The sequence below is a fragment of the Fopius arisanus genome, unplaced genomic scaffold (genome assembly GCF_000806365.1).
Source record: "Fopius arisanus strain USDA-PBARC FA_bdor unplaced genomic scaffold, ASM80636v1 scaffold00166, whole genome shotgun sequence".
NCBI classification, from domain to species: Eukaryota; Metazoa; Arthropoda; class Insecta; order Hymenoptera; family Braconidae; genus Fopius; species Fopius arisanus.
Window position 1 is genome coordinate 160,709 of NW_011887905.1, and position 26,347 is coordinate 187,055.

The window sequence follows — 26,347 nt, forward strand, 5'->3', positions numbered from 1 at the left end:
ATAGTTTACAGAGAAGTATTCTCAGCACTGCGCTAACATGTCGTGACGGTGTAGGCTAATCAATAAGGGGCTGGAGTTCGATTGGTTATAGTTAGGTAGAGAATCAACCCCTTGAACGATTCTCCTGACGCCGAGCTGTCCCAATCTGAGTGCCATCCATCATTCGATGAATTTGTTAAATCGATGACTAAATAAAACCACCAAGCTCCATCATTCCTGGAATTATTATAAATAAATATTAAATTCTTACAAATTACGAAAGTCCATTATTAAAAAATTATATATTTTTATATTTTTTCTTTTCATCTAATATTTGAAAAATTGCAGAATTCGTATGATAATTATATTATTTTTATTATTTTCTTGAGGATTTCGTATTTTTGAAATTCGAATTAATTGAATTCACATTTTTTTGGCAAATCTGAAATTTTATCATTTTCTGTTTTGGAAATAAGTAATGACAACTCATAAAATTAATGTTTTTAAGAATCAATCCCTGTGGATTAAATTCTTTCGTGAAGAAAAACTCCGTTTCTATTTTGAGACTGTATTCGAGTAATTACGTGAAAATGTTCATTGGGTCATTTACCGGATAATTCTGATTTCCCAAGCGTCATGATAGCGAAGGGCTAATAATTTTCCAGCAGTTGTAGTCGACCCTCGGACACGAAGTACTAGAGTACCTCTCTCTGGTACTGGAGTATTTGATGATAAAGACGGTGTACTACCGTCTTGCGATACATTTGAGCTCCGATGGTAACCCCCAAGTCCCAGAGCATGCGTTTATCCATTTGAGAAGATATTCCGGATCAAATCGTTTGTTGGTATCACGGATGAAAAATTTAATAAAATTCGAGTTTAAATCAAATAAACAATAGAAAAAAAAAACAAAAAAAAAATCGATTTCGTCGTACATTTTTTTAGGTTTCTTTATTAATTTTATTCAGGCATCCTGATTTTAAATGATTGTTTTGGTAGCAATAATTGATCTTGAATAATTTTGAGATTGAAAGGATAAAATAATTGAAGGGAACAGGAGAATCATTTTTTTTGGGAAATAATCTGTACGAAGATGTACTAGAAAAAAAACTCATGAGAGTACTATCAATTTCTTTTATTACGATTTCACGAGATTCACCCCCCATCATTAAAATTCCTTGAGAAATTAACTTGTTTCAATTTTTTTGTCGTTTTCCATTCTTTTTTACAAAATACAAATTATACCTCCAATGGCAAAATACAACTACCCTAAAAGTTTCGAAAGATCGCATCGTTCCACTCGTTTCCATCTAAAAAACACTACTCCCTCGACACATTAAAAAAAAATTATAACAATAACGAAGAACACTTGACAAAATTGCAGTTTTACCAGATTGTGACTAAAATTTATCATCTCCCATCATCACTTCAATATCTTTTAAATCCATTAGGAACAACAGGTGAGATGTGCTTGACATTTTATCTGAATCTTCACATTCCTGTTTTATTATTTATTTCTCGTATCAGTACCTTCTTATTTCGGATAATGCGAGCTGTGATACTTCTCCCCAATTGAGGATAAAGTGGGCAGTTTTATTCACTAGCTTCTTCCCCCCTCAGTCCTGTAAAAGAATATTCGCATTTGTACACGTTGATTCGTTCCAGTTGAATAATAAACTATTGAGTCTTCATGAGGTATTGTTGTTTCTATTGGTCTATTATCGGAGCTGTGATCACTGTTGATCGATAAAACTCTCATAAATTGCGATCGTGAAGTTACACTGAGACAAAACCCTTATTTCTACGAAGAAAATTCACTTGATCCAAAGAAATATTCGCCTGACTATTTTTTTAATCTAGAAATTTGCCAAATAATTTCCTACAGTGAGAAAAAAGTCTTTCAACATAAAGAGATTATTGTTCCAGGATTATTTTGTATTGTTAGCCCACATAGCCATTAGAATTAATATTAGGAATAGGGTTTAAACCTATTTTCATTGTCGGCCTGTTTTCAACAAAAATCCCGGAATCCAAGGGAGATAGTGAATTTTTCGTTCTGACCATTTCTCTGGAGTTAATTGAAAGCCACAAAAAAGGTCATTATCGGCATTTCGCTATCTCTCTCAGTAGCGAAGATATCCCCGAAATTCAATCGATGTATGTTTCAATTCCCCAATATGGACTTTTTACTGTAAATTTGCATCCTCTTGAAACTTCTTTTTCCTCACTGTGAAAACGAAGCGATTACTCCGTAAATTCAACTTTTTTAAGAAAGACAAGAAAATATTTTCCTGCATCAAATAAATCTTATCAAAAAGTATTTATTCCTCAGTGTAGCACTCCACAAAAATTTCGTGAGAGCCTAACATGACCACAACAGGGTAATTGAGTAGGTTGCTTTATTATCCTGTAACAAAATATAAATATTCGGTATGTAATCTGTATCACATGCTTGGCATCATCGTAAATTTAATAATACCCTAGTCAAGAGGCCTCGAGTTAACGCGATGTCTGTGAGTCTATGAATACATGTAAACCAATCTCTAGTTACCAGAGTCAATCAACAAATTAATCCAATTACTCGTCTTGTATTTTAAAATGCTCAACCTTCCTTTTACACCTAGGATTACAGGAACAGTCACAAAAATATTCTCGAATTTTTCCCTTTTCCCTTTCGTATTCACCAAAAATTGTGGTAATTTTGTTCCGCCAATGTTCTGCCTCGATTTATCAATTTTCTTCAGTTTAAAATTCGATTTTCACTTCTCCACCGTGGAACACACTAGTCATTATTTTTTTTTTACGTAATAGTGATTTCGAATGAGCGAGAAAGTGCAACATGTCGAATTTTCGTATCCATTTCTCATCGATTCGTTATTTTTTCCGTCATTCAATGCTTCCCTGCCTTTTCTCATTATTTATATATAGTACATGTGTTCTTTAGCTGCAGGTCATAACTAGATATATATCTACATATATATTTATATATTTATATTCCTAGAATTATGGCTTCAGTCCCTAAGTGATCTGACGCATTATTCTCGTCACTATCATTCATTCATTCATTCATTCATTATTAATTTCCTCTTTCACTCGCCCTCCTCCAAGTAATTATCACGAGACCTCAAGATCTCCTCTCGTTGACTCTCATTTTAGCGCAATCATTTCCCTGTGTCAGAGAGTGGAGGAAGAGGGAAAATGGTGTCAACGTTGAGTTAAGCCTGACAAGTTGGGTAAAAAAAAGCTCGCATCAAGTTAAGCACAATAATTAGGTATACAGCTGTTCTCTAAAGGGAAACCCGTTTCCAACTTTTCACGTTATTATCCTAAAATGTATCATTCACCTATATTTTCTGTATCACTCAACATTCTTCTCTCACAATATGTTAAATTCATAAATATCTTAACAAGCGTACGACTTCAAATATACATAAACTATGGTATTAACAAATTGTTGAGGAGCCTCAATATATCACTTCGTAGACAGTGGCTTTCTTATCACCAGATCCAGTTACTATGAATTTATCGTCTGTTGAGATGTCACAGCTCAGGACTGAGGAGGACTCCTTTGACTGAACAATAAAAGGGTTGAGATGAGTATCGTCAAATGGAGGCTGTTATTTTTTCAATCATAAATTACCAGAAGAATGAAAATGAGAATTACCTGGAATATCGAAGCTCCATAAGGCGTACGCCATGCGTTCAGAAGATTGTCCTTGCCAGTGGAGACAAACCACTTTCCGCACGATGCAAATCGTAACGACAGAACACAGGACTCATGCAGATGGAGCTGATACTTGTCAGGTTTAGTGGCATGAAGGACTTCGACGTTGGAGTTCTCCATTCCAACAGCAAGCCACTCACCAGTTGGACAGTATCCCAGTGAGAATATCTGGGAGCTGAAGTCGTGCTGCTGCAGTTGTCGGCCCTCCCTGAGATCCCAGGATCTGACAGTGTTATCGAGTCCCCCTGTCCACAGTTTGGAGCCGTCAGCAGAGATGTCGATGCAGGAAGCACCATCGGTGTGACCCTGGAATTGCCTAACAAGCGTCTGATTCTGGAGATCCCAAACAGCGATGTTGCCATCACTACAGCAGCTGAAGCACACCTTGGAGTCTGGTGATATGGCAAGAGCATAGCATGCAGGTGCTGCTGAAGTAAGCTCTGCCTTGATCCTAGGTGTGGGACTCGCAAGGTCCCAGATACTGAGATTGCTCGCCTCACCACCGACTATCAGAGTTCTACCATCGGGCAACAGTTTCACTGATCTTATGTAGTTTTCACGCTGGAGACAGTCGAGTTGGGAGACTGGTTTTGCATTACCCCCAGCACCTTGACCAATGTCCCACACTTTTACACATCCTTTACCACCAGTGTACACATACTTTGTCGGATTGGATATGGTCACCGCACATACCACTTCACCGTGGGTCAGAGTGTTTATCTGACGTGCATGACGGGGTATACCAGGACCAATCAGGGCGTCTGGTGGAAAGGGCACTGGTAGCATCTGTCCATCGCTCGCGACATGAAAACTATAAGCACTGCTTAAAATAGAGAAGAAAGAGAAGTTATAATTGCTGTTTCCAGGGAAATGAGGGATCAATTATCCATCATGGGAAAATTAATTTGTTGAAAATTAATTGAGTCAATCCAATTTTTTTCGATTAAATGTTTCGTAATTACGCAAGTCATTCCTTTTTTTTCAAATATTTGGTGGTGTAATATTTTTTTAAATTTCAAATATTCAAGGATATAACCGAATATTTACGAAGAATAGTTGAGGGAAAAAAAATCAAACCAGGCAGCCCTACAAAAGACTAATTAACCTATTTTTAGGAATCAAAGGAACACTTACGGTTTGCCGCCAGGTACTCCAAGTGGCCCAAGTGGTGCTCTCATGGTGCCGTGGGGATCGTAGAGTTGCTGAAGTGGTGGCCTAGCTGGATATCCATTGAGTGCACCTGGCTGATAGGCCAGCATATCGACGTGGGGTCCAGCTGCTGGATGATGCGGTGGTGGATAGTGGGGATAAGGACCAATGGCTGCTGCTGATGCAGCTGATACCAAGGGTTTGCTCGAACCAGTTGCTTTCAAACCACCAGAGCCTGAACTACTCCCACCAGCCGAGGTTGGTGTTACTGGCTTTGAAATTGGCGTTGTTGGTTTCTCACGCTCTTCCATTTTCTTTGCCGATGGTGTACTTGCATTACTACTTGTTCCACTCCTCGGTGATGGTGGAGGCACTTCCTTCTTCAACTGTCCACCCATCGGACCCACCGACGACGATCCCATTTTATCTAGTCCATTCTCTCTTGGGGATGAGGTACCATTCGCCGCTGGACTCGTTGCCTCCTCACTCGCATCGTCCACCACTAGGTCTTGGTCACTTTTCTCACCGTCACTTTGCTGCAAATATATCTCAATTATTATCCAGTGAATTGAGTTTAGCTGATAAAACGTAATTCTTCAAGAAATTGGATTTAAAAAATTGATACACATATTTATGCATATTTTTTTTTTAATTCTAATTCTTGTTTAAAAATTGAATTGAAATTATTGGACACTCACGTGGCCCAAATCCTTCTCCTGCTCTTTCTTCATTTTTTTGTGGAGCATGTGATCGTGATGCTGTGGATCTGGAGTACTTCTCGGTCTACTATATTTTTCCCTCTCCGCTGGTGATATCGAGCTTCTCTGCAAATAGAAAATCCAATTACGACTGAGCTCAGCACTTGATCGATATTAAATGACCCCCAATATTGTTTAAGAGGAGAATAACTTCTCGGGTAAATTCGGTCTCGTTTCCGCTCGAGATGTAAAAGATTTACATGAATATAAGAACACTCGAGACGAATCGTGATCCGGTCCATCTACCCCATCGACCTACCCCTCGTATTCCATTTTCTCTTCCACTTCACATTCAGCGAAACGACTTTGCAGACGGTTTTTCCACCCCCTGGGATTTTAAATTACTTATGGGCTTATTTCTCGTGGAAGTTGAGGTGTGGCTTTTTTTTACTAGGGTGTAATGTGGACTGAAGACTGAGGGAGAAAAAGACTTTTAACAAAGAGGATTTACTTGCTGCGAAAGAATATTCTCCTGTCAATTTAAAAAATCGTATATAGATAATTTATGGGTTTTCAGTGGAACTGAAATTAAAATTTTAAAACTTTATGGAATTTCTAATCATTCCCTGAATTTTCATGATATTTCAGTTTTCCGGTGTACTCAAGTCAAATATCAAAATCAAATATGAAAATCAAATATTTCCTCGATTCTCAGATCGTCGAAACCGAAAAAAAAATTATAATTAATTTTTCGTAATTTTTTTTTATCAGTACTGAACGAAAGTTGATGAAAATACGCAGCAGTCGATCCCAAAAATGATAAAAATGACTCTTGAAAATTGTAACCAGAAGATTCTGTTCCTGAGGTCATCAAAATGAATAATACTCAACCAATAGTGCCAGCCCGCCGATTTATATCTCATTTACGACGGCTGGTGGAATCCAAATATAAAACCAGAATTTCGAACTATTGATGGAGAAATATTCCCAGAGGTAGGAACTTTGGGAAGTGGTCTTCTATATCTGACAATCGTTTCCCCCGAAATTCCCGAAGGGCCATAAGCCAGTGGTCTCGAAATGAATTTCCCTCCCTCCAATATAATATCCCGAGGCCCTCCCATCCCCTCGAACAAGGTTACTCCCATCCTGGCACTATTTTCACGATCAATCCTGTCGCCTTTTTCACAACCCTCCCACCCCCTCCCCTCGAGCAACATCTTTTATTCCACCACCCCGACTGGATTTCAACCCTCGTCTTCATGAAATAATTCCACCGGTCTGTCGTTTCTTGTCATTTTTTTTCCTCTTCTTTCCATTTGGTTTTTCCCCCGGGGGTGGGAATTTATCCGGGCTCTTCTTTCCTCACCACTCCTAATCGCCCCGTTCGCACCCACGTCAAGCATCCCCACCTCACCGTCCCTTTTATTCAACCCAAAGCAGAGGAAGTAAATCTCCTCTTCTCAATTACCAGACCCACACCATCCCTTCTTTTTCAACCCCCTTTTAACCGCCCTCACGCTCGCCCCATTACCCCCAGTGCTGGCACTGGGCAACTCCCCCACGACTTTGCCGACATACTCTCAGTCGAGTATTCACACCCCCCGCGTCCTCGTAGCGAATAAAATGGAATGAAAATTAGGGGTGAGGTGGGAGACCAATGGGGCGAGGTATTCACGTGGAGAACAACCCTCGGGAGAATCAATTCCTTGTTTTGGCGAATTTCATCCCGCAGAGAGAAAAAACCATAAATTACGTCAAATTTTCGTAATTCTCTTAGAAATTCCATTATTAATTCATTATTATTGTTATTATTAGTAATATCGCTGAATTTAATCAATATATTTTTAATGTTTATTTAATTGAATAATTGAATTTAGGAATATTATTGATTGTATTATTGAAATTCTTGAATTCCCTCGCGAGAAAATTAAAGTGTAATTTTGTAGTGGTGGATTCTTGGGGGCTTTTAAAAATATCAACAAATCTCTTTCCATTTCCTCGAACTCATCGAAAAGACATAATTTCCAAAGTCTGTACTATCGTTGGAAGCAAACGATGTTTCTCCATTAATCCTCTACGCCCCAGTATCATCGTACACTCAAGTTTCCAACACTAACTATCGCAAAAGACAGATAAAAGTAAGTACACGTCTCCAAACCTTATTGGAAGTGACCCTAAATTCCGGCATTGGTTATCGGAGCTCACCAGAAAGGGCCCTTTCATCACTTTCTCGTCTTTAAGAGCGATGGAACTAATTTCAGTGGGTTTGATATGGAGATGATTTCTCCGAGAGCACTCGTCCCCAGATTATGGTGGAATGACTTTCTAAAGAATCTGAAGAATAAAGTGAGAGAGGGAGTGGCGATAAAAAACCATGCCGAGATGTATGTCTAGGAAAAAAAACTGCTGACTCAAACTGATTTGAGGTACGATTCAGGTAGATATTAGGACTTCTGAATATTGACCCGTTGAATAAAGTTGGAAAGTCAGGTGAACGCTATAAATTTTATTCAATAATAATATTGTAACGAAAAAATTTTCGAAATAAAAAATAATCGAATTGAGTCAAGTCAATAAATCAATTGGAATCAAGTTAAAAAAATGGACTTGAGTGAAAGTTAAAAATCAAGATAAATGAGGGGAATTAATTTGAATGGTGTTGTGTCTGGCCAAACGAGGAGTCACATGCAGCAACCCAATTTTCAGAGCAATTCAAGAGGATTTTTCGATTTGATTCATACCGAACTTCAGTTGTGGTACAAGGAGGTTTGAGTGAGGCGTGAGTGGTGGAGTATAAAGAGGCTTTTCCCCCGATCAATAAGGGATCCTCAGAACCGGCGAGACGTTAGGGGAAGACACTTTCAACGGAATATCCGTAGTGTTAGGGACAACTTGGTCGGCAACTTAGCATGCAAGGTCGGATACTGAGACGTCGGAGTGAAGTAGGATAGGTATATCACGAGGGGGGTGGATATAGACCACCGAGGGGATGGTTTGGTGGTCTTGGTGGTCGGAGGCCATGCCGCGAGGCCACCAGGGTGGTAAGTGAGTGAAGCAACTACTTCGCTGGTGGCGCCCTTATACACTCCACCTCATCCTACCCCATTCAAACTTATATACATGTACGTGAGTATATACTCCATGTAAAGCCATTCCACTGGGCGCTCTCTATTCCTCATCCCACTAACTTCTACCCAAGACTATTCTGCTTTCTTTTCCATCCCCCGACCTACCCCCGACGTACCCCCGCAAAACCCCAGCTGGTACAAGATTGCACACAGAGGTTCTCAATGCATTTTAACGCTATGCATTTTCTTTTTATTTTACCCTTTATCAAAATTTATCAGCCATTTTATACCGAATCACCCGACGGTTCACCTTCACTACCAATTTAAGAACGGGAAAAACGTTTTTTTTTTAATACACTGTTATGATTCAATTACCCGATTATGTTTGTTATTTTATGTTATCCTCTGGTAAAGAATTATATTTCTAAAGAATTTTTCATTGGTGAGTGATTTAATTCTGCAATAATTAATATTCAAGTAATTCCCAATTTTCAGTCGACCAGAGCACTGATGGATTTCGAAATAAAAAAAATTCCACACGTCAAACAAACATTACCATATCGTTACCCATAACATTACCCATAACAACTCAATTCCCTGGACAAAAAAAAAAATTCAGTTCTCCCTGTTCACACCCCGTAATTCACCCCCATTCAAATTCGACGTTTTCCCCAGTGCACCCTCGAATTGTCACAATAACCCCCTCCCCTAATTAACAAAACCAGCCCCGAGGACACCGGAAAAACATCATCATCCCTCCCCCATAAAAATGACACCGTCAACCGCCTCCCATTCCACCTCCCCCTCAACGTGTTTATCCGCGTTTTAAATTCCCTATTATTTTTTTTTTTCACCACCACGTCCCCCGAACGGCACACACGAACCGTTGCAGCGGTAGGACGATATAAACGGCATTAAAATCCGCCATACGAGAGTGGGCGGTTGGTGGGTCAAAAAACGAAAAAAAAAAAAAAAAAAATATTCCCGGCGCCTCCACGAATTATTTAACGACTCGTCGTAAATACAAGCTCAACTCTCTCTCCGGCACGAATGTACACAGTGTATACGTCCACATGTGTTTTTTTTTTTCACCCCTGTATTCCCCATTTCATCCTTTTTCCTCCCTGCAGCCCACAATTCCCCCAGACCGCTGGGTGGCGGGTGGTTGGGGGGGATGGGGTGGTTGGGGGGGGATGGGGTGGTTGCTGGGGGACGGCGGGACACGGGGAGAGGAGTGTTTCTGTTCTCTGCGGTGGAATTTGCATTTTTAAATTAACTCGCTTCTGTTTGCAGCTATCTCGGAGTGGCACACACCAACGGCACTCACGCCGGAGGAAGGGATTTTACAATTTTATGCAACAGCGCGTCGCAGTCTGCGCGTCCAAAAAACCCAAGCCCCAACGCTTCGCCTCGGTTATCGACATTGTTATTATTGTTATTATCCTCGTAGAACCGCGAACCGAGTGACTGTAAAAAACAAAATTAAAAAAAAAGGCATCGATATTGTCACCATCGCGGCGATCCCTCCAATTTCGTTTATTTTCGTTTTGCATTTTTTTTTTCCCGCCCCTCTCCAACACTCATTCAATATATATATATTTTGTTTCTCCGCGTTTTTAACGAGATCGGACTAACGATCCTGCATCATCAAAATGTTACGGCCAACTCTATCCAATTTTTACGACTATTGCGGCATATGTATTCAAAGGAGTACACGTGTATCTATAGCATTTTCAATCATAAATATTTTTTGAATTTACGAGGGATTTTTATTTCACCGGGTTTTTCTCCGAGTTCACTGTGCATTGAATGCAAAAAAATGGGGATAAAGAAAGCAAAAGGCAGAGCGGTAATTGAAAAGCCCGCGGTGATCTCGCGATCCTTCTGTACACTCGCCCCTTTTTTTTTTTATACTTCTTTTTTTTTTCAGGAGAGTTGTTTTCTCTCGTTCTCTTTGAGTGCGCCTTTTATCTCGATTTTGCCTTTCTAACCCGCCCTCACATCTCCAACCCCCTCGTCCTCTTTATGAAGTCAGGAGTCCAATAACAATGCCACCGAGGAGCGCAGTTTCGCGTGGATGAACTTTTCGGTATTGCGTATGTAGTCGGAGGTAAATGAAAGAGTGGGGAAAGAACGAGACAAATGCTGTTGCAAAGTGGTGATGTCGTCTGGTCGGGAGGAGTTTTATATTCAGATGTTTGAAAATGTGACGACGAGACCGTGATTTCAATTCCAATGTTAAAATCTTTGGGAGAGGGATGAATAGTCCTCAAAAGGGGTAACTGGGGGTGGCGATGTACTGGTGAAAATTTTGTCGCTATTTCCTGCGAGAAAATTCGAAATAATTCTCACTGAAAAATATCCATTGAATTTAATCCTTCAAAATTATTAGAATTAAAGATTAAAAATTTGTGATTTATTTCAATAATCATCATTTCATTTTTGCTTGTTTAATTCAAAAATTCATGAGCGCATTACTAATAACTCTCCAATAAATCCAACGCTCATGATCCATCCGCCGTCCTCCGCCATCTTGTTAAACGAATTAATGCTTGCCTAACAAGATGAGAGGGTGTCGGTAAGACAGGTCGAAGGGTAAAATTAGCGAGTGCCCTTCCGTATCCAGCGGGCTGTGTGTTTGGTGAAGTGGCACGATAGGATAATAGAGGGTTGAAAGTCGATGGGAAGGGAGGGGGTGAGAAAGGTCGACACCCGACTGGTGGGGGATGGTTTGAAAACTTGACGGCGTGAATTAGTTGAACCCCCTAAAAAGGGGGGTGGAAGGGTGTCTGGGGTATGAGAAAATGACAGCTATGCCAGGTACCCGTGATCTCTAACGCGCCCTTTTCAACCCTTTCACAGACGCGTCACCCTGCAACTACAGCCCCTTCTTTACCCTGAGCATACTCCATACAGCTTACATAATGCAGCCCACTCTAATTAAAATAAATTACACCCCCACGTCGACGTTAACATTTTTTATACTCCCCGACACCCTCCCACCGCCCCAATATTCTTTTAGAAACTCTTTCCTCTTCATCCGCTTGCCTCCACTTTGCACTTACTCCCATCTTCCTTTCTTCATCTCCTTTTTTTTTTTTCATTTAACCCTCATCTAACCCCTCGGTTTATACTGAAGAGTTTTTAAGGGTAGTGGGATTTTTTTTTATCCCCCTCCCCCCTCCCACCTCTCGCTTATTTGCACTTTATTCGAGATTTAATTTGCAGAGGGAAACGTCACCCGAGTTTTCAACACCCACGTCAATTCCTCTCGCCGTTTCCTCCATTCCGCTATACTTTTTCACTCGTTGATAGGATTCAAAGAGATAATGAAAAGGGGGAGGAAAAAAAAAAGTAAAAGAGAAGAAGGGATTCCAATGTGAAAATAGACGGATGGGAAAAAATAGCGTGAATATATCTTTTCGGTTGGGGGGTGAAAGGAGGAAAAAAAAAGAGAGTTGTAGAAAGAGAGATGGAGGGAGGTATGAGAGGAAGAAAGAATTGACGATTGATTCGCTATTCCCTGCTATCTACCCTCACCCTCACAGACATTTCATCGATATTTTTCCAACCCCTGCAGCCCCCTAGTCCCCTATTCCGGAGGGATTTGTTCCCTCTATAATGAAAAAGCATATTGCATTTTTTCGTTTATTTTATCCTGTTGCATTGCGGCCTGATCACTGGAGTCTATTCCTCAAAACTCTCCCTGAAAAATCCCTTAATCGACTACTCTCTATTTTATTCGATCGCAACAGCAAAGGAACGTTTATTAAATTTCTCATGCATTCAATGTAATTATTTTTCATTTTTTTATTAATACGAGATTATCCACACGTGCGTGCGACCCCCCTCCCCCCGTAGGTAAAATCTATCCAATAATTTGGAACTTCCCTTGGTTTTCGCAATTTTTCGAATCACGGCCATTCGAGATATTTCGAGATCGATTTCCTTTCTCCTTTTTGTATTAAAAAATAAAAGATTAAAATAAAAATCAATAGTTCAACATACAATATATAATATCAATTAAAAAACAAAAAAATAATTGAATACTATGAATAATTAAGTGAAAGCGCTCTGTTCTCTATTCAAAAAATTAATTAACTGATTCGTCAACGAATTCTCCATAAATTCTACGTCACTGTCAAAAGACGTCAAGTGTAATTTTCTCCCAGAGTATACATATTTCAATTTTAAAATGCACCTTCCCATAATAATTCCCCTCGCATTTATAAACGTCCAATCCGTGACAAAAGAGCGGTAGAAAAAAAAAATAGCACAGGAATTAGACATCACATGGGGGTAACCCAAGTTGTATTATACCCTCCCAGTTATTCCCAGTGCTTCACTCGCATGTAGTTAAAGCGTCCCCCCAGGCCGGATGAAAGCCAAGCGACGAATGAATGGCCATGGCGTGTTAAAAAAAAAAATCAACCCCGAAAAGCGCCTGGTTACAAAGCAAATGAGAGAACGACGACTGGGGGATGGCGGCTAAAAGAGAAATAGAGAGGGATGAAGCGAGTTCGACGTCCGTTTATTAAAAGCACTTTCTGAAAACGTTAACGCGCTTACCACGACCCACTTTATCCGCAGATTCAGAAGCGCTCATGTCTGATGCAGCGAGCGTTGAAGTCCTTTTTCAATTATCATGCTTTTACAGAGAAAGAGAGATAAAAAAAAAACGAGAGAAAGATGGAAAAACTGGCATTCCACTCCCCTGAATTAATTAACGAAGGCATAAGAAAATTAATTCAACATGAAAACGCACCGGTAATTTCCCCGGCTAACAGCTTGAGAAGTGATTTTCACGGTGATTATTATCGCATTCTTAAATACCCTACCCCCTTTCTATGCTAGTTGATATCGAGAGCATTCGACGGTGTGTAAATCAGATAATTCACGGAGTGGGGAAAAGGCATATCGACCGGTTTTCAATGTTTGTCCATTGGTGTGGTGGGTATGAAGTTGGTAATTAGAGGAGCGTTTAATGGCCAACAATTATTGCAGATTGATAACGCTTCGGTGGATAGTGGCTACGATTAAATTCCCGATACAGACGTTAATAGCTTTTCCGTAACGATGATTATACCTTGCCACTTTCTCACGCTCACAGAAAAATCTACCTGCTATCAAGAGAATTTATATCACCAGTGAAAAACTTGGGGTGCACTTTTTTAAATCAATTTATGACGGCTTTCAGGTGAGAGATTGTTGATAGTCGAATTACGGAGTAATGAACTTGAAAAATAAATGAAATTAAAAATAGTTTTGCACCATTCAACATGGACTCATGAATTTGATTCAAATCACAGAATTTACCCGATTTTTTTTGTTAAAAAAAATATAGACCAATTCTGTGGAAAAAATGTTATGGTTAGCTTTGAAAAAATATATCTGCATTTGAAAGAGACTCTGAGAGGAGCGAAATGCCGAGACTAATCAGTTTCAGAAATGAATGGAAGGGGCTTAACTTGGAATTAGGGGTTCGATATCACAGCGAAATTGAAGCTCGTAGGATAATGATGTCGGCTTAATTGCGAGTCTGGGAGTCCCACCATCCCCTGCGTTCCAGGGTAACCGATCTACCTCATACCCCCAACTATTGTAACCTTGCAGCGTGAGAGGAGTCATTATTAGTGATTAACCCTGCCAAGAGTATTCAGGAGTGCTTGGATTGGATTCAAGGCACTTGATGAATATTTCCTTTACAGTACTCATGAATTTTTAATAAGTTACTTACATGCCTCTCCTCAGCCGGATTTAATCCTGTAACCAAAAGAAAGATATTAAATTACTTCTCATCTACAATAAGCCAATAGATTAAATTAACAAATTGTGGGAATGATTTTTCCTTAATTATATTCATGATATTCCCCGAGACGAATTTTATTTTGGTACGGAAAAATATTTCTCAATTTGTGTCATATCGATAAAAAAAATTCAGAATGATCAGAACGTAAAAAAAAATAACCAAGTCGTCAATAAATAATTCTACAGATATTTCTCGTCACAGTGTTGTTAAAAATTTCGTTTTTTATTTGAAATTTCAAGTGTAATTTTCCAACCGTGTAAAGCTTGAGAATTAGATAACGTATTAACGCTACGAGTTGATCTAATTCAGAGGAAGCAAATAATTTCTAAGAAGCGAATTGGAGGGCTCTCGTGAGCAGGTGAGGGTTGCTCTTCGAATCTTCAAGCCTAGAAGTACCTTGGCAAAGCTGTTATGCAGAATATAAGTTGAAGGAGGTATACAGGTTCAAAGGATGTGGGAGTGAGGCCACAGATGCCGCAGCTTTGTCAGCATTCCACCAAGATTGAGCTTCAACACGTACAGTGTTGAAAGAGCCAAGTACGTTACAAGTTTCCAAGATAATTTGGAAATGGAAAGAAACAAAGCCAATGTGCTCAACGAAATTGTGAGGATAAAGTCAGGGTTGATCGTGCCGTACGTTTTTTTTTTTTTTTGACTGTTGACTCAAGGGGAAGTGGAATGAAGAAACGAAGAGGCAGAGATAAAAGGGCTGTGACGAGGGGCAGGATATCTGAGAATAAAACGCTCGGGTTTTCGGGTAAAGTAGATGAGTAAACATTTGAAGAGCAACTCGAGATGAACAGACATGGCAGGAATGAGCAGACATGGGTGGAAGGGCACACGAAAAATATCAGACTTTATTTTCTCAATTGTGATAAATATAACGTTCAATGGCTGAATGTGAGACCAACGTGAGTCTTAATATAAAATTTTTAGTGATTGACTCAATGTTTGGACTCAACTCCGACTTTGACATCTCAAAAAAAAAATATGGATTTTAATCAACCGTTTGAAAATCGTAAAAACTCACCACCATTGGGCTTGAGATCATCAGGCTGACTCCTGTGTAGCTCTGGCTTGGCCAGCATAGAGAGTGGATGAGCAGCAGCACCAGCCGGATTGGCACCAGCACCTGGTGGAAGACCTAGACCGAGTAGAGCTGCTGATGCCGATGTCGGTACAGGCAAACCACCACCAGGTCCAAGACCCGATAATCCAGGAATACCCGGATGTGGCCCCATTGCAGCACCAGGTGGCAATTGCTGGGCATGCATCTGCTGCAATAGCCTTGGCAAATCTGGCCTCTGTTGCTGCAATCATAATTCATTAACTCACCATTACATGTCACTGAATCCTTCCTTTTTTTGTCGCCCACATGGCAATTACCTTGTGTAAATAGCGCAAAGCAATGGCCAGACAAAAAGAGTTGGAAGAGTTTAAATTGAATACGTGGGCTTCGTTAACTCACTCTGTGTTTGCAGAACGTGTCAATTATTTTCATCGATACGTGAATAAATCTAGGGATCGATGAGAAGAAAAATGAGGGAAAGGATGAATTAATGAATGAGGGAATAAAAAGAGGCATTTTAAATCTATTTGCATCTGTTATAGAGTTGGAATGGAGTGTAGGATGATGACAGATAAGATGAAATAGCATCTGCAAGTGATAATATCGTTCTGATAGTGAATTAGTAGATCGTGAAAATGAAAAATAGTGAGTGCACGCCTCCAGACACAAGAGTAAACAGTTTCATCAGTGTTTGGAGGCAGATGTAGTAATAGTGGCTTGGCGGGCAGAAGTTAACCGAGTATATGTTGGGCTGAATGAAGGCTGTAGGGTTGTCAGAGGCGTCTGTGCAAAATCCGAGGGGAGCGTGTACACTCGTTAGTGAGAATTCGAGCTGTTGGAAATACGTTGTACCAGGGGAAAGACTACTGGATGGGGGATGACATATAATAGTACAATAGCATGAGCAAGATGCCAGACGAATATTATGTCGAGCTGTTTGCCTGGTATAATTGAATAGCTCGACGAAATAATAACTTCAGCATTAAACTGAGAATCTCTTGGAATACAATTTCGATATACCTCGCTGTGAGGAGTAACTAGAAAATAAGTGGAAAGACGAGTAACAAGTTGAAATGAAGGAATTGAAATTGCTTAATCATTGAGTTTCTGGTCTCAATTCATGAAAATTGTTGGTAGAAGTGGCTGCTCTATACCAGGAATACGTTTTCTGGATTCTACTGTGCCACTCGGATCAGCAATTCCAGCCTGGATGCTATAAAGAGAAGGAGCTGACTCTGCGGAAGTGAAAACGAAGGAGCACGAGAAAAAAAAGAAAAAAAAAACGGGAGTCACGGGGGAAACACGATCCGGTGAATTTGGACTTTGAACTTGCGTTTTATACAACTGTTTTATTAAATTCAACGTGAGAGGTTTTACGCAATTGTCTGTAATCACCTTATGGATGAGGGATAGCTTGAATTTTATAACTCTTTGGGGAAATAAAATAATGGATTTGAGGGATTTATGGAGAGATCAGTAGATGAGAATAGCTCGTTGTTATGACGAAATAGTTGACGGGTTAACGGCGACAGCAATTGAATTGAAAGACAGGGGTAACGGTCGGTAAGAGTGATTTTCATGGTGACAAGTGTGAACCCCCATAGAATGTAGTTGGTGCCGAGTTGATTTTGGGGTGTGTAACGGTTAAGACTTACGGAATGTACAGACATATGAAATTTCTCGTGGGACAGATGTAAGGGTAAAAGAGAAGAGGGGCAAAGCCGGATAACAAGGGAGAATGAGAGAGTAAAATGAAAGGAGTGAGATGGTTGTGGGTTAAAGGAGCCGGTTAAGAGGTACTCGGCTGCCAGGGATACTTGTATCCTGCTAAGGATTTGCGGCACGTACCGACAACGTCGTGCACACAACCCTTGGGTACTAAGTTTCTCTCTTACTCCGTGCTTTCCACTATATACCGTCTTTCCATGACCGGGGTTTCGAGCATGGAATGTTGATTAGTCGTTGCCCGAGCACTGTATAACACTATAACTTATCCAACCAAGGGTGCACACCCACTCCAAAGACTTGGGTATAAGATTCTGAAGGGGGTGGATAAAGTAGGCAAACGAAAGAGGGAGATGGCAGTGTGTGTTGGAACGAAGTGAATGAGATAGAGAATCCGGGGGGTTGGGGTGAAGCCCGCGGCTTAATAGGGAGGAAATTGAGTGCTCCAGCAATATTGAGGAGGATTTGCGGATGGTAGTACCAGGATGGAGCGTATCCACTCCCTTTTAGATTTTACCAGTGCATATCGGTTTTCGTCTTTGACTTAACGCCATTCGTTCTCATTCACACGCAGAGATGTTCAAGAAAAAATTAACAATTTTCCAACTAGTGTGAAATAATGAAGTGTTAATTTTGTATGGGAGGTACAGTTTTGGGGCAATTGTTCTCCCGGAAAATTGATGACATTCGAGGTATTCAGATTTAACGGGTGAATCATTCAATTGGATCTAATGAATGATTGTTATTAGGCAGATCGGTGATAATTTGTACTCGGATAATTAGTGATAATGTATATTTTCATTACATACCCCGATTATTGCGTTTAGCTCTGACATGGTGACTTGCTTTGCTCGGTCAACAGCTGTCATCACTTGCTGATGCTGTTCCTGGGACAAATAGGGTAGAATTTGGCCGATAATGCCATTCAGCCTCTTGGCTATTTCCGTCTGAAACATCAAAGACATTCACAATTAACATCTTAATCTCAGGTAATGGAATTCACTATTATGGAAATGACAAACATGAAAGAAGCAGTCGACTGCAATATTCAAGGGAGAAAACGATCCCGCAAATTGAATCCCACATTTACCGGACGAAATTTGTCAACGTCAAGACCACACTGGAAAGTCCTATTCCCTTTTGAGAGACTCGTGAACCAACCCACCACTGATTCTCAGTTTTCCACTCGCCAAACGAATGACTATCATTGAATTAGAAAATGGGACTGGAAACGAGGTTAGAGATAAATTCGAGAAAATGAGAAATCCATGTGCTACTGGGGGGTTGTATTCACTGTTCAGCTGGAGTAAGATTGACACGAATTAAATTAAAACAACAGGAAGTACGAAGGTCTCGTCGACGATCCAATCTCCGGCGACGACTAACCCAATTACTCAGACAAACCGTCGAGATTTAACTCCGTTCTTTCCACCCGTTTTTCCGTCAGTTAAACTGTCACGCCAACACCAACACGCTTATAACTATTATCTTCAACTTCTGGAGGTTCTGAATTTTCCGTGGTTTTCATCAACTCACCGGACCCATTCGTCAGGACTTGATTGCATACAATAATAAAGACCATTTTTTTTCGTGATAAGCACGAGAAATGTATTTTCAAAATAAATTTCAAAATTCAATTTTTTTAATCAACTAACAATTGATTCGACATGCATTCGCTTGGCAACCGAAAGAAAAGAAAATCCACTCTGAAAAATAAATAGAAAAAATAATATTAAGGAATAGGGGGGCATGAGTCCCCACAAATTTCAAGACACTTGGACTCTAACGATGTTCATTACTGCGTACTCGCTTTCTCGGCGATTCCAGTGGCGTATATTTCCGATTACGCTCACGTAAGCGGGTGGTAGTAAAGTATGAAATAACCCCTGGGTTTTCGTGTCATAGCGCTGTTAATGGGTCTGGCACGGAGCCCTTACCACCCGTCGCCCTTAAACGAGCACCAAAAAGTGCGAAGGGAGAGAGCCCCAAAGAGAGGGTGCGCCAGTAGTGACGCTAATTGAAATATCGCAGCCACGAGTGTAACCCCCGTTCTCCCCTCGACTAAGGGGGATGAAATAAGTGGAGAAAGGCAGGAAAAGGGGGCGCAAAGTAGAAACAGCCGAGCTAAATCCGTGGTAGGGTAGTTGTTGTTTAATTACTCGTTGTCTTTCACTCTTATCCAGCAGAAGTTGTCATCAAGCCACTAATTATAATGTAGAAAAGAGATTGAACCGGTGGACAGTGGACAGATTGGTCTGAAGGCTTTTATTCCAATGATTCTTGGTTTCTAAAGAGTTGCAATTGAAAGAGAATAAATGGAAATGCGAGTATGAAATACTTTAGACGAGACCGAATGAAAAAGATGGAGTCAGAATACCAGGAGACAATGGTGAAAAAAGAGAAAAAGAAAAAGAAGGAAAAAAGGAAGGAAGTCTGAAGAATTGCAGGTAACAGAGATGAAAAAAAATGAAAAATAAAAAAATAAAAACTGGTGGGAAAGGGGAGGAGGGAGGGGGGGGGGGATGAACGTGAAGGCGGGGAGCAGCTGCAGACGTAATTGCGTTGCCAAGAAGTTTTCCCCGGGCCAGAGGTAACCAAGAAAATAATGAATGGAGGGGCCAAATGCAAAGGGGCGAGGTTTCACTCTAGCTACTGCTGCCTTTTTTCCAGGGCTACCAAGTTGTTTTCATACTACACCCCGAGTGCTTTATCATATTTTCCTTTTCGCCTTATATATACTTATTTAATTTCACCCGAGTTTGCCATTTTACCGGAATGACGGATATAACTTTATGATTAGTTATTGCAATCTCGGAGGGGTTGACTCAAGCCTAAACAGCCGATAAATGAAGAAAGCACAATGGAGTGACAAGTGGAGGGTAAACAGAAGTGAAGAGAAAGGTGGAGAAGAGAGAGAGATGGCCATTGAGATGATAAGAAAGGCGGGCTTTACTGTTAACCAAGGCGAAAAGTCGTGGCATGAAAATGCAAAAGAACGTGGGATACGCCGATAAAATTTTTCACCAGTAAAACGTTGACGTGAACCGAATACTTTCCAACCCACCTCATTCCATCCTCAATTTTTCCTCTCCCCGTTTCACCCTCTTTTCCGTATTTTTCCCTCTTTTTCCCGTGGTGATCCTTTTTTTTTTCTCGTCTTAGTACTAGCTGACTATACCACTCCGCTTTCTCGACGACGTCGATACTCCAATAATCCAATACTCTATCCAGCCTCGAATCACGCCATCCTTGTAGACGAAAACCCCCTGGCTCATACCTACATGTAAAAGGATATAACATTCTGCCGTTATATACCAGTGAAAGCCGCCCTCCACAGAGTCTCTCCATATTTTTATGATTCTTTTTATTTCCCTTTTATTCAAGCCAACCGTGAGCTTTCAAATGTCGGTACACTCGACTCTTGTTTATTTTTTTTTTTCTTCTGCTTTTTTTTAACCCCATTTCCGAAATATTTTACGATGGCGGTTCTACTGATATCGAAAGCACGACAGCAAACTGCGGCGATATTGATTTATGGTGAGCTTTATTTTTCTTGTTCATGATAATGGCGGTGTCCAAACAGAGGCTCCTCTTTCGGTTGAACTTTCAAAGGGATACAAGATGAGACATCGGAGTTGAGTGGTGGATTGTTGTGGACGACAATATGTGCAGTGGTATTATTGAAACCCGGGGCCCAGGAGAGACTGTTGGATCGACTATTATGTACTGAGGTTCCAGGGTAAACAAGACTCAATCAATTCCCGGTGCCCGTGGGGGTCAATGGGCAGCACCATCAGGAGATTCGATGTCACTGATGCTAACTCAAGTGATACAGACCTTCATTCTAGGGTATTCGTCGATACTCGAGATACATCCGAAGATGAAAAATAAATTTCAGACAATCGAAAGTGGCAAGCATTTCAATGCAAAAAATTTTCAGACTTCGCGTGAAAACCTAGTGATTTGACACGTACCAAAGTCTAACAAAAGATTTTCCGGAATCTTAATTTGAGTCATTGAAGTTCCAACATGAGACGATTATGTTTGAGCAGTTTAACCACGAGTGGAATGATCCTCGAAATAAAATTTGACTTTCCTAGACGTAGAGATAAAAAGAATAGTCGTAATTTGCATAGAGCAGACGACTCAAATCTCACGGAACAAATGCACGTGAAGAGACAAGAATGAAAGCGAAGTGGTCATGGACTGGGCAAAGTAGGACTTGACAAAGCTCGGGTGGTGGATGAGTGGTGCTCGAGGGAGGGCGACAAGTACCCGAGACAGACGGCGAAAGATCGGGATGTTTGGATGTTTGAGATCCTCTTCGACGAGTGCCACATCAGCACTCGAAGCCCTCGAGTCACTGTGAGCATGACCCACTCGTGACATCAATTTCTTATTTCTCAAACTCGTACATTCGCCCGTTTGAGTCACAGCTGGCCACGTCACGACTCAATCCCGATACTTGATCAAAAATCGAGATGAAAATCAGGAATCCACGAGGTCAGAAACTACAGTACTTGAGTCACCTCAATTGAAGCAGCTCAAGTCCACAATGTAACAAAGACTTGGGGGATAACTGATGGAGACGTTGATACCCAAGTACAGAGTGCACCGTTGGACAGTCCCACTAACACACTCATCGAGTGGTCCAAGTTCAAGTGTGTGGGTGAATGCGGTTTGGTGTTCCAGAGGGCAGTGGCCACTCTCTGGTTGAGGCGATGCGAGGCCACTGGTGACCACTAAGCTCACCTGATATATCCAAACCTCTCCACTACAACTACTCCTATCATTCCCCTCATTCTCCATCTCCCTTTGTTAGCCCATGGTCATCCTTTCCTTTACACTGGCCCCATCCAAACCCGTAGCCCAGAGCTTCAAACCACAAGCCACAACGGGCTACTGCCCTGATTAAACGCGCCATACACCGCCATTATCGCTGATTGCGCTAAACATTATCGGACTTACCACCGCGTACCATAGTCCATGCACGAGAGTACTAGTACAATTGGATTTTCAGGTGGGGGAAGGGGCAGAATAGGATGGAGAGAATTGGAGAGTGAGGGAGAGTGAGGGGGTGGATTGAACGCATGGCTATCGCACGTGCGTCATCTACCCATGGGACAATTATTGGCTGGCTTGTGGGGGCTTTCGGCTTTTAGTGCTACCGCTTCACCTCCTCTTGTTACCATTTTCACTCTCACCCTTCGCACTACACGAGAATTCTCGATACTGTGACATGCTAACATACTCAATCTGGTGGTGTGGGGACAGTGTGGGGAAACCTGATGCCTTCCTGGCTGCGGATTCATCATCGTGGTTGTTTCATTGGTGACACTGTTGGGGGATTGGTTCTACGATTATTTCGACTTTATGGAGATGACTGGGCTTGGCTAATCGCTCGTTGGCGGAGTGAGACTTATGATTTGGGGATTATATTGAGTTTTTATCATGAATTCAGTTGATTGATTTGAAGAAAGTCAAGGGACTCGGCTTGTCAGATAAGTCAGGGTGAGTCAAGTGGATTTTTCAGATTGATTAAAATTTATGTGTTGGCTCCATTCAAGTCTATTCGTCGGTTGGACAAATTGAAAAGTCGAAAAATTAAAAAGTCAAATAATAAATAATAAAAAATTGTCCGGTGAAGATTGAAATTTGATTTAAATCGTTCATTTTCTTGGGCGTACAGTGAGTGGTATTATTTCGAGTTCTGCTCGTTCACCGTGGGAAAGTCGAGTAAAGTTGTGACGAAGTTGGTAACAATTTTAAGTGTCGTCTACAGGGAGACTACTTAATGTATATGGGTAGATGTAATTAACGGTGGCGTTCATCAGTGGCGCATAACAAGGTGGCTGTGGCCAGAGCAGCCCCTTGTTCTCCCACTCATTTACATTTGCACTCAGATCCCCAGAGGCCCTCCGCAAAACACAAATTAGCGTCGCACAGTCTGCGCTCCGGGAATTTAATGAAAAAGTGTGTATAACCGCATCGACAATCCCTGAAATTAACGCAAATTGCGTACGTCGATTAGAAACTAGTGCGTCTGACTTGCAACGGAGTTATCTACTTATCAGCATTTTCAAAAGCTCTTAAAAAATTTTCAGCAATGTGCTGTTAAAAAAAAAGTAAAAATACCACCCAGAAAAATGAATAATTTCAAAAAACAAAAATCTTTATCAATTATTAATAAAAAAATTTGAAATAAGAATTAATTTTTAATTTGAAAAAACGCCTACTTTGTGATGGATGATTTGAATGAAAGCATTTCTCTGGACGCCAGTCGTGTAATTTTATCGTGGGGATGATGTTGAGGGGCTCAGGAGTTTTCCACGACATGCGTCGATAAAACACGGTGGAAAAGGTGGCGAAAGAGCCTCGTTTCGTTCAAGTATGCATGCACAGGGGTGTGTACACATTAGGCTATCTATCGTATCCACCGCGTGGTTGCATGTAAATGAAGCGTATTAAAGTCAACGACAGAGCCCCTGGGGGATTGACTCCCCAGTGGCTTTTTCGTCCAAAGTAGAGCAAGAAAATGTAAACCCCACAAACTCAGCAACCGCAAAGGACTAGTCGTAAAAGTGGCAAGGGCGATAAAAACAGCGGACAACGAGGGCCCCGTCGACCCCCCCAAGTATAAAATGTGCTCCCTAACGGTGGGCAATAAAAAGAATATTCCTCTTGAGGGGATTGGCACAGCAATTTGAAGCACTGAAGTGGCAAGAGGGTGAGGGTGGATAAAAATCGAACGTGCGCTCTTCAATGGATGAGGGGTGGGTGAAAATGGCGAGTTTTACGCCACACGCATCCCAAAAAAAAATGTCAACCTGGATCGGTTTGAATCATGCCGGCAATCGATTTGTTTCATATCGAATCAACGACATGAATCAACGGTGACTCAAAGAAATTGAAAAATTCTCGTCATGATGATTTAGAACTATTTTTAAACTTGATTCAATAATTCAAGCCGCTTTTCTTAGTTAGATTCAGATAATTCTTCAATTTGACTTCAGTCGATGCTTCCATTTAATTCAAGTGAATTTTTCGGTTCGAGAGTTATTTTGATAGGTAACCCCTTTATTGGACCAAGCTCGGATGATTCAACTTGAATCAATTAAAAAATGGAGAATCCAGCCGACTTCCATTGGAATTGGAATTTTTAGTCTGATACGCGAACCCCAATGATTTCAAATTACAAAGCCTCGAAACTCTCCATTTTTTTAATTCTTCTCGGGAGCAATGGTAATGGAAGAGAAGCGAGTGGTCAGGTTGGGGTATAAAAATGGGCGAAAATGGATGGAAGGATGAGACGGTAGCTAGGTTTCACGATAAAATGGAGGGGCTCGAAAGAGAACAAATAAAATGAGTTAGTCTCGCCGGTTTGGTCTATATCGGTGAAGTCTGATTTTTTCGATATTGGCCCTCTCGTTCGCTTTTTCCTATCCTCCACTCATCAATTTTCTATCCCCCTCTTCTTTTTTTTTATCAAAGCCAGCAGTGACGTCCATCTCTTTACTTTACCATTCGGCGCTTCACTTGAGTCAAAAAAAGACCGACTAAAAATGAAGGGAAGCAAATAAAAGAAAAAAATCGGGGATTCAGGAAAATTGGCGGGGGCATTGATCAATGATATATCTATACCGGAGTTCGCTTAATGGGTAAATGAATAGATAATCAGTGAAGAGGGGAGGATGTGAGGGGTAGAGACAGACTTGGATATATAAATGGTGGATATTTGGGGTGGGCAGCAACGAAATGGAATTATTTTCGCTGGTTGACGATATTTTTCATGCGTGAATTTTACGGATCCGTGACTCTCGCGTTTCGTATAAATATATTTTCACCCCCAATCCACCGACAATTCACAATCTACACCCCCTCGATACACATACACTGTCTACCACACGTTTGAAAACACATATCGAAAAACAATCCCTCTTTTCATAACGATAACGAACCCCGACGACCGTTGAATTCACGTTGTGTAGCATTTATTTCTGGATTTACCGATTTCACCGGTAATCCACCTGCATTTGCGTTAATTATTTCGTTATGTTTTTGCAATAATAATGCTTGTTGGAAAATTCAGATTTGCAAGTACTCACCTGCTTGTGCATTTCCACGTTGAGTCCATACGACATTTCGTAGTACTGAAAATAAAATAGAGAATTATCAGTAAAATTGAGTGAGAAATCGATATCGTGAGATGTGAATGATCCATGAAGGAAAATTGGTGGAGAATATCGTGGTGTTTTTGACAATCTCAATGATTCCCCTGAGCAATGAAAAACCAAAAAATTCCCCAACTGTCAATTTTTCATCCACAAAAACCCCATCAACTCCACAAATCTCCCTCCACGCGTAAAATGTGTTCTCCAATGTCAAAAATATGTAATGAAAATGAATGACTCGTGCACAAGCATTGATGATTTCTGCAGTAGACATGCACTTCCTCCATTCCACCCACCAAATAATAAACAAATAAATAAAAATAAAATTCAAGTGTATTTCACACATCGAAGAGCGAAAGAGGAGGCGTCGACAAGTGCACACACTCCCCCATCTGTAAACGTGAAAAAAAAAAACAATGTACCACAGGATAAAGCAAAATTGAAGGGAGCTCTCATATCAATTTTTATCATACACCGTAGTATTGGAGGGGGAGAATAAAGAGGATAGTTTTACGGGTAAAGATATATAATTTAACGAGCAAAACAGGGAGTTATGCGAATGAAGAGTCATAAATATTTCTATAGAGTGCGGTTTAGCGAAAAGCTGAAGAAAACTCAAACTATCGAGTCGACCTCGTCGGGTATACGATGAACGAGGCTTTAACGAGCGTTCCGAATACCACGGTAGTCCACCGCGTTATCCCGCGTACCAACGACCATTGTAAACGTCTTTTATGAGGATCATAAAGAGACTGGTTGGTGCACACACCATATACATGTACATGTTTGTGCAAGACGCTAACTCGGGGGAAGAGAGAATTTTAACAGGCATTCAACGCATCCACATGGATATACTTATTTCGGGGGATATAAGTGGCACCCCCTCACCACCATAAACTATTACCATTCCCGTGAATTTGTCCGTTGACTTTCATCAACTACATGAATTTTAATC

The 26,347-nt window shown here is 40.8% G+C and overlaps 1 protein-coding gene across 1 annotated transcript in view; it reads right to left on the minus strand.

The window, feature by feature from the left end:
* Positions 1 to 1,099: 1,099 nt before the first annotated feature.
* Positions 1,100 to 26,347, minus strand: part of LOC105272376 (protein groucho-1) — a gene marked incomplete at its 5' end in the record, with an annotated part of 29,678 nt that continues 4,430 nt past the window's right edge. The window contains 8 exon segments of the mRNA XM_011314482.1: positions 1,100 to 3,551; positions 3,644 to 4,523; positions 4,838 to 5,388; positions 5,551 to 5,676; positions 14,356 to 14,381; positions 15,458 to 15,737; positions 18,031 to 18,168; positions 25,327 to 25,371. Coding sequence (XP_011312784.1) covers positions 3,444 to 3,551; positions 3,644 to 4,523; positions 4,838 to 5,388; positions 5,551 to 5,676; positions 14,356 to 14,381; positions 15,458 to 15,737; positions 18,031 to 18,168; positions 25,327 to 25,371 — 2,154 coding nt within the window.